General features: G+C 39.2%; 1 protein-coding gene across 19 annotated transcripts in view; it reads right to left on the bottom strand.

Moving 5' to 3' along the window:
• Window positions 1–16268, bottom strand: part of PTK2 (protein tyrosine kinase 2) — a 158604-nt gene that overhangs the window by 68450 nt on the left and 73886 nt on the right. For 18 of the 19 annotated variants that reach the window (XR_003994032.1, XM_030503294.1, XM_030503569.1 and 15 more), the window contains 6 exons: window positions 12347–12426; window positions 10535–10597; window positions 5374–5428; window positions 2774–2914; window positions 1979–2056; window positions 895–1002 (listed from right to left, as the gene is read on the bottom strand). Coding sequence is in view for 18 of the 19 variants with exons in the window: in XM_030503294.1 (XP_030359154.1) it covers window positions 895–1002; window positions 1979–2056; window positions 2774–2914; window positions 5374–5428; window positions 10535–10597; window positions 12347–12426 (525 nt within the window). In the remaining variant the exon portion in view is untranslated. The remainder of the gene's footprint in view (window positions 1–894; window positions 1003–1978; window positions 2057–2773; window positions 2915–5373; window positions 5429–10534; window positions 10598–12346; window positions 12427–16268) is intronic. The other variant, XM_030503384.1, reaches the window with a different exon arrangement.

Raw genomic sequence — 16268 nt, 5'->3', positions numbered from 1 at the left:
ACAATTCTGAAGCTGCTTATTCCTTACAGCTCTTACAGGTGGGATCTTTTTTCTACCCTTTGGCAGCAGTTTATTCTTTGCCCTAAAAAGTAACCTTCCCAATTGCAAAAAAAGATAGACAGTGGTAAAGGAGATGAGAGACATACAGACAGTAATTTTAATACCACCAACATCCATCATCCTCTGCACAGATTTGCCAACTTGCCCTCAATCCTTCCCTACCACAGTGATTGTTTTCCAGTGCATTGGACCAAGGAAAAGATTTGATTTCACTTCCAGCTCTGCCTCCATGTGACATGAGGGAACCAATTTTCCCTCTTTCATACTTCCCCTTTTCACAAAAGTGAAATTGCTCAGTTTCCTCTTTAGGAAGTAGCATCATATACATAAGCAGGTTACTATTAAGTTCGATTTAATAGTATTTTTACATTAGGCTTCTTTTACAAATACCAAAGTCTACAGGTCACAGATGCAAAACTCGAAACATGTTATGAGCTCTGTTCTAAAACCAAACACATCTGACTAGAATATGACATTGCTCACACTCAACCTCTCTTTCTCCTTTAAGAACAAGAAAAACCAAACCACCACAGAATAGCCAGAATGCAAAACATAAAAACCTAATGCACTGGTTTGTAAGTGCAGGAGAAGCAGGAGAATTTAACAATAACTGAAGTCTCTGAACACATACACAGATGAGAAGTCCCCAGCTTAAACCTGCACATGCAGAACTGAAGGGTACATTTAGCACACCATCATTATGCTGACAGTATAAAGTTATGGACCAGAACGAAAGTACAATATACAGACTATCTTCATTAAAAGTGTACTCATCTCCACCCCTTCCCAGGAAAACCAAAACTAGGAAGTTTATCACAGCTGTCAATATCATACCTCAGGGGCACCTGCTATCTTGAGTTGCAACATCCCTTTTCTGTCCTTGTCTTCACTGTTTGAATACTGAATAGTTTGCACTTGATTGAAGTCTGCCAGATGAGTTGGCTGAAGAAAGGCAACAGAAAAAGTGAGGAAAATGGCAAAATCACAGCAAAATACTCTGCCTTTATTCCTGGTGTTGCAAAAGCACGTGGAGACTTTCATCTGCAAATTACCGCTGTAAAAATCTGTTTCTCTGTTTCTTTCAGTTTCATCAGGCTCTGGGTAACAACATACACAAACGAAACCAAGCACCAAGTTTGCCTACAGAGGTCACTGTTGAGTAACTCCAGCCACACGCTAAAGTACGTACACAGAGTAGGAGCAACCTCTTGGAGGTCAAGGTGGCAATCTCAACACGTTAACCACATGGAACCTGCACTCACAGCATACTTAACATACCTCCACACTGCTGTAAGGTATGTTCTTGGCTGGGTACGGATTCCTGATCTCCAAACCTTTTCACTACCTTAGAATTAGTTACAACAGAAATTGGACATGGGCTCAATTTAAGTCATGACTATAAAGGTGCCAAACATTTTGCTAGAAAAACCTGTTTGAACATAACTTCCTTGCACCATGCAGGTGTACAGGAAACACTGTAATACGGGCAGGATCAAGTAATGAAAAGGCTATTAGGGGTAAAAAGCAAAGCAAATGAGCCAGCAATGACTGCACAAATGCCAGACACTGATTAAACAAGCTCTTCATTTACACACTCCTAAGAAAGAAGAGAGTAATTTAGAACAAGTTGCATGTTTCATTACTAGAAAGTCACCACTAAAGCTTCAAATTCTGCAAGTGAGCACTTCACTGGGTACCAAAGCCACCAAATTCAGTGCTAAGGCTGACACAGTTTCTCTACTTAACCCAACTGCACTTTCTCTGATCCCAAATCATGAGTTACATGAGCAACAGTTGTAGATGCTCTTCTATGTTTAACTCAAAGATGAGACTTGCCATTCCCCTCTTTGTGAAGTTCAGTTCACAGCAGGTCATGGTTAAGACAGTAACTCAGAGAAGAAAATAAAAGTAGACTTACATTTGCCCCCTTGTCTGTAAGGTAACTGATTCCTTCTTCCGGACCAATTGCCAGTTCCACTGAAATAATCCAGCTTGACTTCAGAATCAAAGGAGAAAGATAGGGCAGAATTTCAATAGTAAGATAAGAGCCTGCTATGGAACACTAGCCTCCAATTTCAGAATGGCAGTTTTCAGCAATTCATCTCTAGAAGCTTTTAAACTCTTCAAACCATTTAAAATGTCTTAAAATCAAGTAGGTTTATACGTAGCAAAACTCCTCATGACTGGCTTCCTGGGGATCCCTGCTACTCAAAGTGCATTTCCATGTGTTTTATCTTAGGCCTACATGAGAACTATGTATTTCCTGTATTTCCTCTTCTCTCATTGATGGTCATGTTCTAATTTCTACTTGAGTATCTATTTTCACAAAGCTTGCAGAGTTAAGGCTGTTTCTCAAGAGTTGTTTGGAATTGATAGAGATTAAAAGGCATTAGGGGGAAAATGACAAACAGCAGCAGCTGAGATGTCTCATTTCCTCACCAAATCAGCTTAAAAACTGCTTGACTTTCACACATGAAGCACCAATAAAAGTATTTAATAACATACAATTCTCACCCTGCTAATGAATGGTGCTTTTTTTAACAGTCAATTGAGAAAGTTTTAAATAAAATCCATAAATACACTTTGTTGTTAATGAAATCCAATCGTCTCTACATCAAACCAGGAACTAAGCAAGCAATGACTTAGAACTAAGCAACACCAATTACTCATGATGACAGGATGTATTCTGGTGACTGGCACATTCCTTACTTACACCAAGAGCACACTTGAAGCATTCCTTGTCAAATCTGTACACTGGAGAGAGGATCTCAAAGAACTTCAGAATACTTTCTTCACTGTTGAGGTTGGCAAACTGTCGAAACGTTTGTTGGATTAATTTTCGTAGTGTTTTGGCCTGTGTATTACAACGTTTAAAGATCAGTTATTTCAAATCCAATCACTGCTCAGAGTATCACTGACAGTTTCTTTATCAATCAGCTGCAGACAATTCTCAAGAAAAGCAGCTTCAAAATATCAATAACAGTTCTGCCTTCTAACTTCTGCTTGGGAACAACGTTATCTCTGTCATACATTATAGAGGGAATATCCAACCAATCATGTTTTGAATAAATCATAATAGAAGACAACATGTTAACCTTTGCAGGAACTGTTTTTTCCGTATTATTCATTTCTCCCAACTTCTTAACCATGCACCAATACAAAACCACAGCAACCTAGACCTTCCTACTAACTCAAGTCAACTTTCTCTTACCTGGTAGTATCAACACAGCTGTAGCTGTAGAGCTTGGACAAGGGGGAATGGCTTTAACCTGCCAGAGGGGAGATTGGAATGAGCTCTGAGGCAGAAGTTCTTCCCTGTGAGGGTGCTGAGGCGCTGGCACAGGGTGCCCAGAGAAGCTGTGGCTGCCCCATCCCTGGCAGTGTTCAAGGCCAGGTTGGACACAGGGGCTTGGAGCAACCTGCTCTAGTGGAAGGTGTCCCTGCCCGTGGCAGGGGGTTGGAACTGGGTGAGCTTTAACGTCCCATCCAACCAAAACTGTTCTATGATTCCACGATACACACAGAGAACATGGCTTAGCAGTAATGTCATCTTTAAGGCACCGTTTATTAAGCTAAACACAGGAAGGTTTCTTCTTCTCTATTGAAGTAATGAAAATGGAAGGCCTGTTGACTCAATAACGTTTCCTCTGTAGTTGAATTAGACTGACTTACTCTTGAACATGGATAAACAGAACTATTTGCAGCACATATGAGATATAGTGGATTGTCCAATGACTTTAATGTTTCCTCCTGGAGAAACCTCCCTAGATGCTTCCTAGGACAGCACTTGCTTTCTTTTACGTTATGTCCTACAGACACTCTGTCATCAGCTAACATATAGACGTGTTTAAACTCCCGACTCTTCTTTAGTTATTTAATTAACAACCTCAATAAAGCTGAACTTGCTATTTTTAAACCCTTGTATATCACCTCATACTTTGCAGTGTTAGATATTCTGATTTTAATTTTTCTAGCCTTCTGGTCTTCACATACATGGAGTGATATCCTCTGTATTGCTACTATCTCCTAATGTCAGTAACAATTAGTTTTGTATTTCATGGCCACCAGGAGCCCTCCTTTGCCTGCCAGCTCAAAATCACTGGTCTTCACAAAGTGAGTCATTTAATAAATTGAACCAATCCGAGATTATTTTTCATAGGGATTTCATCTTCATTAAAAAGCAGACCTGCTCTTCCTTCCCTTGTTTTCCCTCTTCAAACATCCAATGTTTTTTTTCATGTCTTTGCAAGCTTCTACTCGACTTCACCTTCTGACAATGCTTTTTGCTACTTCTTTCTGCTATTCTCTTCATGATTTTTAAAGAGCAGTTTCCTTTGTTGGTCAGTTTTCTGGCTCCGTAATATCATTTTTGAGACAGTCATTCTTTTACGTCTGGAGCCTTTCACCACAATTTCTCCCCTTAGCAGAGAATACAGTTGCAGATAATTGCTTAAATTAAAATGCAGAGGGATTACTTAAATCCACTTGACTTCATTAGCTGCTGATTTCCAGAAGTCTTTTGAAACAAAACCCCTTCCCGACAGACCTTTTCTGTTTATCCATTTAAATGACAATGCAGAAACTTACTAAACCTGAAGTTGAATTCTATTATCCCTGCTTACGAAAACTAGCTCTAAAATACCAGTTTATGGTTTATACTTTCACATAGGAATGGTTAAGAGAGATTTTTACCAAGACATTCACATCAGACAGCTACGACTGTAAAAATACTTGGTGACCATCCTTAATCCCCCTTTTCAAAGCATGCTGAGAAAAATTTGCATTCTTTATTCTGGGAACATATGGACTTCAATGGAAGCGAGACTCAACTAACGTTTATAGTCTTAACTAGGATTAACCTAAGTAGAAATCACTGGAAATCTTCCTTGAATGAGTTAAGATACTTGAGTAAGGGAGGCAGAATATGGTTGATTGAGTTGCCACTAAAAAGATGCTGTTCTCCTTCATGTCCCCCTCCTCTTTCTCCAGAAGTCTCATTGCACTTTTAGGGGGCAAAAAAATAAGTATTTGATATTAGAGGATTTGAGGACTTGTTTTGAACTTCTGTCCATAAGGTTTAAGAGGCAGAGGTGTACCTGTGCTCAGTAAGGCCACGTAAATCCCTGCTATCTTAGCTCTGCCAACTGCACACCTCTACTGTGGGGATTTATACCCTACCTACCAATCTGACAATCACCTTTGGTATTTTATACCATGACACAGCAATTCCATTTTGACTTTATGGTGAAAATGATTGTGTAATTTTCAGGTTTCTTATGTAAGTGGAACACAATTGACTGGAACTGTAATTACCTTTACTGAATCTAATAAACTCTTCGGGAAAAACCTTCTTAAACCAACATCTTTCCTGAAACAGAAACACACAGAGCATTAATATAACAACCCCTGGGCAGTATTATAGTGCTCATTCTCAGGGTGGTTTGGGTCTGCGTTTTGTTTGTGTTAGTTTTTAACTAGCAAATACAATATAGTCAATGTTCATAGCAAGGACCTTGACCATCTCAGAGTAACAAACACAGTACTACTAAAATGCTAACCAGAGCCACTCCACAGCAAATGCAGGGTAGTGGTATCTTCTGCTTTAAACTCAAAAAGATTTTGCATTCACAACAGGTACCTGGTGTGGAAAGTGTATTATCTGAAATGTTGGCTTGGGCACAGAGAAGTCTTGAAATAAGAACTGGTACATGTTCTAGTAAGTTAAAGAACATGGAAAAATATTCTTACAGTCAGGTGAGAAGGGAACAACATGAAAACTTCTATTAGAATAGACTAGAAGATGCAACATAAAGGGAAGATATCACCTCAGTAAGCACACTGACTGCTGTTCCACTGCTGTTTTACCCTTTGCAGCACTGTAATTAGAGGGGGTTTTTTATTCCTACTCTTTTTCCTCATTTTAAGCATTTAATGCTAAAATTTTTCTTGCAAGAAACCTCACTTCTTGCCTCTGTAAATCAGAACCCCAATTCTGTCCACGAGCTTGGATTTTGCAAACTGAAATACATCAAGCTCACTTTCACACTTACAGATAGGGGTTGCAGCCCTGGTTTGAAACCCAGAGCTGTAAGGATTAAATATTTGTGTGGCTGCACCCAGTTTATGTCTGACGTGTGGATCACTACAACTAAAGGTGAGCTTCAAGGAAGATGCCTGAGAGGTTGCCAAAGAGGTGTTAGTGCAGAAAATCATTGTACAACCAGGTGTAACAAATGCTGCATGACCGTGATACTACTTGTATAGTATCAGCAGAAAATCTGATGGAGAAAAAGGAAAAACTAGAAGAAAAATGTAAATAAGAAAAGGACTCAGAGCTTCCTCCTCTCAAAAGTGTTGCTAACATTTTCCCTCTACATAGAAGAAGTTACAATCTCTTTTAAACATGCTTATCTGCTTCTGAAACAAGTATGAAAGCAAGCTTTCCATGACTGCATGCTTTGAACAGACACAGAAATACATGTGGAATTTCTGCATTTGGCAAAGGGAAGAAAAGCCACAGTACATATTTACTGCTACCTAATGGCACAAGAAGAAAGCCAACATTAAAGTCAACATAAAAAGCTTACTCAATCTAATAACGCGGGGTATTTTTAAAGCTCTCGTTAAAGACAAGTAGTATCCCATTTCACAAAACATACTAAAACCATCCTCATCTAAGAGGAGAATGTTCATATGCAGCAGCACACGCTGGCATCTGTGCAATGACAGCGAGCTGGAAGATTACAGAACTTTCATAAATGTTAATTCCTTTGATGCATTTCTTCTCAAATGCAAATGCTCTGCGGTTTATCATCCCACATGGTTAAATAAATCTAACACACTATTACCATCTAAATAACATGACGACATTTTGACAAGGGATGTATTAGTTTAACATTAAGCGTTTGAGAGAGAAATGGTGTGTTCAAAGATGAAGCACCCTGCATCACTCCAGTATTACTCATCTTAACTACGAAAGCCCAAGGCTGCAACAAGCTGATCTGTTATTAAGGAGAGTTGTAGAGTAGCCTTTGGTACTGCACGTAACAAATTCAGCAGAAATTCTTATGCAGAGCACAACAAAGCATAACTTAATAAAATAAATAATTAATAATAATAATAATGTTAATAAAGCATATCCTATGTTTAACTGTGACAGCAAATTTATTTACTGGAGGAGAATTTAACATAAGCAGCATACAGATTTCACGCCATGGGCAACAATAAGCTCTGGGTACCTATAAATAAGAGAATTAACCATTGGAAATTGGCACATACAAACAGTTTTAAACAAAACCCGTCAAACTTGTTGTTTTCCCTCTTTTCAGCTGCACTGCGTGGGGTGGAATGGCCAACTCGGGACACACACCAACTCAGTCCTCCACATTAAGAACTCAGACATCTGCTTTCTGATTGCCAGCAAGAGATAATTAGCAGCAAGATCCTGGTTCATACAGTTCTATGACAGCTTTGTTTTTAACCTCATCTACTCCATCCCACTTGTGGGCTTACATGCAAATGTATTTTTTAATGTATAAACTTCAACAGGATTAATAAAACACCAACTACACACAGATACCGCTTGTCACAGAACGATAAGCAGCTTTAGGCAACATATATCTTTATTTCTGTTTTTGATCTCAATTGAAGTTACAACAAAAAAGTAATGTTAGATTAACATAACAGACTTTAACATGCTTTTGACAAAATTGTGGCTGCAGCTGTTCCTTCATATAGCTCCCATTTTTGTACTTGTAATTATCCCTGTTCTGTGCTAACAGCCTTCACATTTATTATGAAGAAATTCTTCTTTCATTACATGAAGGCCCAACTATTAAAGGCTACTTAACAGTTTGATTCTATCTAGCATTTCCCATCCAGATTTGGTCTTGTATGAAAATCTGATCAAAGACAAATATACACCAAGTAGCCGTGTGACAAAGCCAGGCAAGGAGCAATCACAGCAGATGCAAAAAGTGCCATTTAAAAATTGCACTCAGCTGGTGAAGTGCCTCATGATGGGCTGAAACTAGTGAAAAACCCCAAGTAAACAACAAGCCTCGCTTGAGAAATAAATATAACTTGTGTAGATAAACCTTCACAAGCTCTTAAGGTGGTAAGATAGAATAAGAACATTTTGGGCAACAATGGCACTTTCGCAGACTCTTACACTAGCTTGTAATTATCTATAGCCACTTTAAAGTGCTTTTATCCTTCATCTCTCCCAGCTAAATCCCATAAAAAATACACTTTGCCTCTCAAAGATACAAAAAATACAAAAACTTGAAGTGCACAATTGTACATTTCCAATTCTACATGGCAAGTTATGCTGTTAGATTCTGCGTGTCAGGGGTTTGCTTTGCTTTGTCTTTCACAGCAGCAATTAAGTTATTTCCTACCAAACCAGTTACTGCTTGGAAAACACAATGGAAAAGAGTTGGAAAGAAGCAAGTCACTGTTCAATTGGAAGCAGCTCCATGTTGAGCCCTCCAGGAGCTCTCACCTGTTATAATTATTAATTAATACTTGGTGGCATCTGTTATAGAATCAGAGAATGGTTTGGGTTGGAAGGAACCTTAAAGATCACCCAGTTCCAACCCCCTGCCATGGGCAGGGATTCCTCTGTCTCAGTTTTCCCAAAGTTGTTAACCTAAGTACTAATGTTTGTAGCTTCTGAGTGGCCAAATACGTGACATAAAAATACCTTTCTCAAGTTCTTACTGGACCAGAAGTAAAATGCAACTCACAGGACGTTCAAATCTCTTTTACATCACCTTTCAGCCTTGTCTGTCTGCTCTTCCCGTTCATCTTTGTAAGTCCTTTCTCATTTTGCTTCCTGCATTTCCTCAACCAGGGTATTTTTACTACTGACAGAAAACTAAAATCCTTAAAAACCCCTTTAATTCAAACAAAACCAAAGCTTTAAAAATTCTGCACAGATAGAGGAGCACTATATAAATAGCAGGAGCTATATAAATGAACAGACAATTCATGAAAGGTATCTTTACCTCTTAAAATCCTAATTTTCCTCAAAAATCCTTGTGATTTTATTCACAGTAGTGAAAAATCTCATCCTTCCAGCTCCGAATTCTCTGATTTCACAACTCTAAGAGTTAGCACATGTGTTTTGTTAAACATAAAATGAAAAATAGAGACGTTGCTGCTACATTAACCTTTTAACCTTAGTTTATGTTAAACTGTGCAGTATCTTTTCACAAAGATCATCAGTACTGAAGAGATCCTTGGTGTTTGTATGAAATTTGTTCCTCTAAATTAATACAAATAATATCAGTTTTCAAGCCCTGAAGTGTCTAAAGGACCTTGTCCTTTAGATTGTTTGGACTAAAGCCATCTACTGTACAAGATGACTATGTAACCGTGCTGATTGTTGCTGGGGTAGAGTTAATTTTCTTCATAGTAGCCGGTATGGGGTGATGTTTTGGATTTGTGCTGGAAAAAGTGCTGATAACACAGGGATGTTTTAGTTATTGCTGAGCAGTGCTTACACAGAGTCAAGGCCTTTTCTGCTCCTCACATCACCCCGCCAGCAAGCAGGGAGTGCACAAGGATTTGGGAGGGCACACAGCCAGGACAGCTGATGCCAACTGACCCAAGGGATATTCCATACCACAGGACATCATGCTTAGGATATAAAGCTGGGGGAAGAAGAAGAAAGGAGGAGATGTTCAGAGTGATGGTGTTTGTCTTCCCAAGTCACCGTTATGTGTGATGGAGCCCTGCTGTCCTGGGGTTGGCTGAGCACCTGCCTGACCATGGGAAGTGGTGAATGAATTCCTTGCTTTGCTTTGTTTGTGTGTGTGGCTTTTGCTTTACCCATTAAACTGTCTTCATCTCAACCCATGAGTTTTCTTGCTTTTACTCTTCTGCTTCTCTCCTCCATCCCACCTGGGAGAGTGCATGAGCGGCTGTATGGGGGCTTAGGTGCTGGCTGGGGTTAAACCACAGCAGTAACCAAAATACTTCCAGTGTAAGGATGCTTCTTGCTCTTAAAATTTGTGATACATAAACAGTAAACTTGCTAATTGCAAGGTCACAATTCAGGAAATCCACATATAGATCACAAAGAGAATTAAAACCAATACCACAAATGTTTTCAAGGGACTCAAACTTTACCACAGATGAGTTGCAACTGAAGAACGCACAGGAAAACATTTAGAAACAAAATCACCTCAGAATTAGACTTGATGAACCCATAAACTTTAGCAAAATTGCAGAGAATCATAATAAGCTTGATCAAGTTTGAACAACTCCAACCCTGCTTCCCTGGTCTAGAAGTAAAGGTGCTTTTCCTACTTCTATACCTTGATTGGCTTCATCATCCTTTTCTTATATTAAAGCACTTGAAGATCTCAACAAACTCAATGGGATAAAAAGTTACAATGGAAATTTCTGTTATCTACTGTATTTAATGGTCTGGATGAAGAAAGAGTTCAAGCTAGAACATCATACTTACTCTAACACTTCATAGTTGGACTTCTTTTCTAATGCATTGCCTCTCATCTCTCCGTAGGATCTCCTGAAGTCAGGAAAAATATTTGAAAGCAACCATTATTGGATAATCCAGCCTAAAACTACAACATCAACATAGTCAAATCTTTAAGAGACTTACCATTAGAAAACCTTGTTAGAATTAATTCAAATATAATCAGTACATTATTCTCCTACCTCAACAGATCAGATTTTTATTGTACAAAACATGACTAGAGCAGTTCTACATTTACAGAAGCACTCTAAACCAGCTTAACTAGGCTGCTACCAAAAGTCTAACCTGCCTTCAGCAGCTCCTTTCTACCTCCAACAATATCTCCCTCCTTTGTATCAGCATTCCTGCCTGTGCGTGTAACAGGGAGAACCAGAGGAAGCAGGGAATACTGAAACCAGTGTCAATCCAGACATGTTAACATTTAAAAAGTAATAGATATATCAAGAATAAGTAGCTGTTGTTGGGAGAGGGCTTGGATCACTGTTTTCACTGAGAAGGTGGACCAGTACTCATAGAATCATTGAATGGTTTGGGTTGGAAAGGACCTTAAAGCTGATCCAGTTCCAACCCCTGCCACGGGCAGGACACCTTCCACTAGAGCAGGTTGCTCCAAGCCCCTGTGTCCAACCTGGCCTTGAACACTGCCAGGGATGGGGCAGCCACAGCTTCTCTGGGCACCCTGTGCCAGCGCCTCAGCACCCTCACAGGGAAGAGCTTCTGCCTAAGATCTAACTTCCTTACACCATATGAAATTTCTTACTTATACGTAATCTAAATCGACCAGTTCTTAGTAGTCATCTCTGAGAAATCTCTCATGGAAACACCCTGAAGAGCTCCAGCACGAGAATTTGGCCGACCAAATAATCGTGGATTATTATACTCATGTTTTGAAATAAGGCACCAACAACATTGTAAGTGCATAAAGAGTTTGCAGCTACATTACAAGAAATTTTGTTTTCTCTGGGGCCACTTCCAGCAGCCAGCAGCTTCTCCTGTGATACCTCAAAGTTTCATAAGCCTAAATTGTGTTTTAGTTTGGAAAGAACTCTTCAAAGGACACATTTACTCCCTAACAAGTGTACATTTGTCATTAATTCTTATCAATTTTACTTCTTCTGTCCCTAGTCTCCCTGTGTGAGACAACAGCAGAACTAAAGCAAATGTTTCAGGCTGGAAATTCTCCATAAATTAGCAAAAACCCCAAACATGCATTTCAGAAGCTGTGCTGGGAACTAGCTCAACAATCTCTTCATCTGATAAATATGTCTTTATTTTCCAGCTGTCTACACAGTTGACAGGAACACCAAAACCACCAAAAAGCATCTTTTATGATTTAATCATTTGAAAACAGCACACTAAAACGTGAGTAAATGCAGAGAGGAAAGGTAGCAGCATTTATCTTTAATTATATTCTTTAGCTGTAGGATTTATACAGGCACAATGACAAGACTATTTGCTAAATAACACCATAGAACTTTTATTCTTTTAAATACACTTCACTGTATGGGTCTTTGAATTATTCAGATGAAGAATTCACCCCAAAGGCAGCATCAAGATGTAATTAATGAAAACTTCAGAATTAATGCTAATTTATATATCATCAGAAATTGGTTACAATACAGTCTATTCAGTTTTTCTTCAACCTACTTCGTAGCTAAAGGAGTCTTATGATGTTTTATTCAACTGCATTGGTCAGACATTGATCAACTCTAAGCAGTTTCAAAATTAATGTGTATATTCTGTCAGAAACATGTTGAATAATGAACGAAATGATCAGCTTACCGGATTTCAAGGCAACCTAGTTTCAAAGCAATTTCCTGGTCCACTTGATCTGCTATTTCTAACATATAGTCATTTTTCACCTGCAGCAAAAGAAGCAGGTACATGTCACAGGGAGATCAATGCCAATAAAGGCTGAAACACTGCCCAAACAACTTCAGAATAAATAAGTCTTATGTTTAGTTCTTTGGAATCACTATTTACAGTGCATGAAGAGAAAACACAAGTTATGTTCATGTTCTCCACAAACAGCTTGAGCTTTTCCAAGAAATCCATTTCAACTGCAATGAACTTGATTAAAAAACTTCCTTATATACATCAATATTGTCTAGGTTGTATTAAATATAATCAAAACCTTCACAGGAAGCTGAGCAGAAGGTTGCATCTGCATTCAAGACATGTGAACGTATGCGGTGTTCTTGAACCACCTTGGTCAAGAGCTTCTATTTTGTAGGTGCATATAAAATGGACAAATGTCCATGCATATCCATCCATACCGTGAAAATAAAAATAGCAGGAAGTAAAAAGAGTTGTATGTGAAAATCATACTAAACACTGACTTAAAATAGTGTTTTACCAAACAAAAAGAAGAAACAAGAGTGAAACTAGATGGCTACCATCTACAGTAGGAAATAAAACAGGCCAAGGAGCGTGCTCTGACCCAGAGGAAGCCAAATGGCCATCCCTCCTGCAGAGGATGGTTGGGTCAAACCAGCATATTTGGACCATGGTTGGCACACATCGTCCCCCAGCTGTGCCGCAGAGCATGCCAAGTATTCAACAAGATGGATTATGGTGGGTCAAAGTTTAATCCTGAACTTGTTTTATTTAGTAACATCGATGTAAGCAGAAATCCTACCTTTTACATAATACTTTCAGCACTGAAAGTAATCTGAAGTAATTTATACAGTTACTAACCAAAAGACACAATAAGAGAGAACAGAACAAGTGCTGAAGAACTTAACTCTGCAAATCCTGTCTTCTGAGCAACAGGCGTTTTTCACCAGTAACATATCTCTCCAGAAGTACAACTTCTCTTTTAATGCCTCACGTTATCCTCTATCTTATGAAATCATACACTTGCCATTGAGATCCTAAGATCCTGAAGCTGCAGAAAATCCTGAAGTATCACAAAATCCCACATGACTGACGTGGAGATCAAAGAGGAGATTATATGGCATGAACGCAATACACTTCACAAAATGGGGTTTTGGAGTGATGACAAGTTGTACGAAAACCTATTTCAAACTGCTACTGCTATGAAATCCATAATTTAAAAGATAAGGAGGTGCAGCAGCAGATTCAGCAGCTGGAGGTCCTCTCCAGGCAGCATCCTCCCAGGAACACACGAGCATGCACCACAGGATTCCCTCATCAATGTGCCAGCTGGATCCAGCAACAAACACAGAGACCCTCCTAGTTCTGAAGTGGATGTAAAAAATTAATGTGTTATTGAAAGATGTGAAAGAAAAATGTGATAAACTGTGCAAGAGTGAAAATATTAATTATTACATAGCTGCAACATCAGGAGAAAGCTTCTTGGATTTGAACTCACCCAGGCACTCAATATGACAAAGCAACGAGGCTTTTAACTCCTCTCAATTCAACTCCTACCAATACCGATGAGAGAGATGGGAGAAGAAATAATTGCCCTTCACCATCATCTGGTTTGCTATTTGTATACACATATGGAAACAGTAAATCTGTATTCCTATGGTAGTAATACACAAAATACATAGAATTAATCATTTTCTTCATTATGCTTACAATAAAAAAGACAAAAACCAACCAACCAAACCAACTTTTCATGTGAAACAGCGTTCTAGTTGAGCTTTTCTGGTAACACGTACAAGGTTTTATCTAATTAAAGGTTAATAAAAGAGCCCCCCGTCCCCACCCACAGACTCTTTATCTGGTAAATACAAAGTCTATAAATGATACAAGCTGAGAGATGCATCTTCCAGGAAGCCAAGATGTTTTGATTCCATATTTTCATTCAAAGCCATGAAGACCCCTAAGTGCAGAGTTGTGTGTGTTACCCAAGTAACAGTCATTGCTCTAATGGATGAAACATCTCATTTATGAAATCATCTATAAACAACCATGTTTAAATTAGACAGAACTGTCAATGATATGACCACGCATATTGTGCATCCACAGTACATATCATTGATACGGATCAATAAGCCAAGACCAATTGTATGAGGTACAACAAGGCTCAGTGCCGGGTCCTGCACTTGGGTCACAACCTCATGCAATGCTCCATGCTTGGGGAACAGTGGCTGGAAACTGCTCATGGAAAAGGACCTGGGGGTCGCCTAGCATGAGCAGCTTGTGCCCAGGCAACCAAGAAGACCTAGAGCATATATCAGCAATAGTGTGACCAGCAGGGCCAGGGCAATGATTGTCCCCCTGAACAGGGCACTGGTGAGGCTGCACCTCGAATCCTGTGTTCAGTTCTGGGCCCCTCACTACAAGAGACACATTGAGGTCTGGAGCGGGGCCAGAGAAGGGCAATGGAGCTGGTGAAGGAGCACAAGCGTGATGAGGAACGGCTGAGGGACCTGGGGGGTTTAGTCTGGAGAAGAGAAGGCTCAGGAGGGACCTAATCGCCCTCTCTCCAACTACCTGAAGGGAGGTTGTAGCATTAGCTAGCCTGCCTCACATCCACCCAAATCAAATATCCATTGGCTACTTCATTTATATATAATTAAACTGTTATTTAACTACACATTTAATTTTTTGAACCATTTCAACAACTTTGCATCAACATGAAATCTCGTGTTATTGACCTATTCCTTGAGGTATTCAGACACCAAAAGAACTGAGGGTATCACAGTATTTTTCCAATCTTCACATGTAAAACTTCCCCTTGCAGAAACTATACTAATTTGAGGCTACTAGACTATCATGATCAAATATAGAATCATAGAATATGATATTCAGATGTATTCATTTCTCTTCACAGCTCATTGCCTTGTAGAACCCAGTACTGAAGTACTTCATTTGTTAAACTAAACAGCTGAAGAACATCTTCAGTTTCATGCAAACATGTTTTAAAAGGCTGCTAGCCTCAAGTAACTACTTACCCATAAATAAATAAGCAACATTACCCAAACATTCAAAGATCGGGGTTGCTTTTCTCTTGCCCTCCGGCTTGTGAGCGTTCACAGATTCCAGTCATGTTTTCCCAGTTTGACTCTGCAACTACAGGCACCAGAACTCGACTATGAGAAGTTTAAAACCCCAATGAATTCCAACAATTCGGGAGAAAAAATAAGTATTGTGAAAATTCTCAGCTTCTTTGCAAGACAAGAGTGAGATATTTTTACCACAACGCTGCAAGCAGACGGTTGCTACTTGAGTGCGCAACTTGGGTAGTGTGACAAGCACAAAAAAGGGTGGGTTTTTGCCCATCCCAGTCCAGAAGAGATGGACAAACACAGATATTCCATAAAGGTGGAGTAAATTACACATAGTCCTTCCACCTCACATTTCAGTCAACAGAGACTCTCCCTTGCTGATATGTTGTGCATGTAGGGCACTTGTTTCTGAAGTTCCTTGGTACTGTGATGTGGAGTTTTAGGTCTTTCTCATTGACTGTTACTCAACCTGAGGAGTGGGATAAAAATGCTTTTATCCACCTAAGAAATAACATAAGAAATAAGAAAACATGGAAAAAAATATTCCCCTCCAGTGTCCACAAGCAACTAATAGCACTGTTCACAAAATCAGTCCTGATATCCTCTCATCAAAAATAGCTGCACTGGATTTTCATGAAGCACTGCAGGCACATGATATACACCTATTTGTTACTGTGTTTAAATACTAGAAGGTATACAAAGAGATTATAAGCTTCAGGAAGCCTCTGGCCATAATCTTGTGGTCTAACTAGGTTGAGCAGTATCCTATTATGGATGGCAAA

The sequence above is a fragment of the Strigops habroptila genome, chromosome 1, assembly GCF_004027225.2.
Source record: "Strigops habroptila isolate Jane chromosome 1, bStrHab1.2.pri, whole genome shotgun sequence".
Classification (NCBI taxonomy): domain Eukaryota; kingdom Metazoa; phylum Chordata; class Aves; order Psittaciformes; family Psittacidae; genus Strigops; species Strigops habroptila.
The sequence above is the reverse complement of the archived record's forward strand: the minus strand, read 5'-3'. Positions and strand labels throughout refer to the sequence as shown.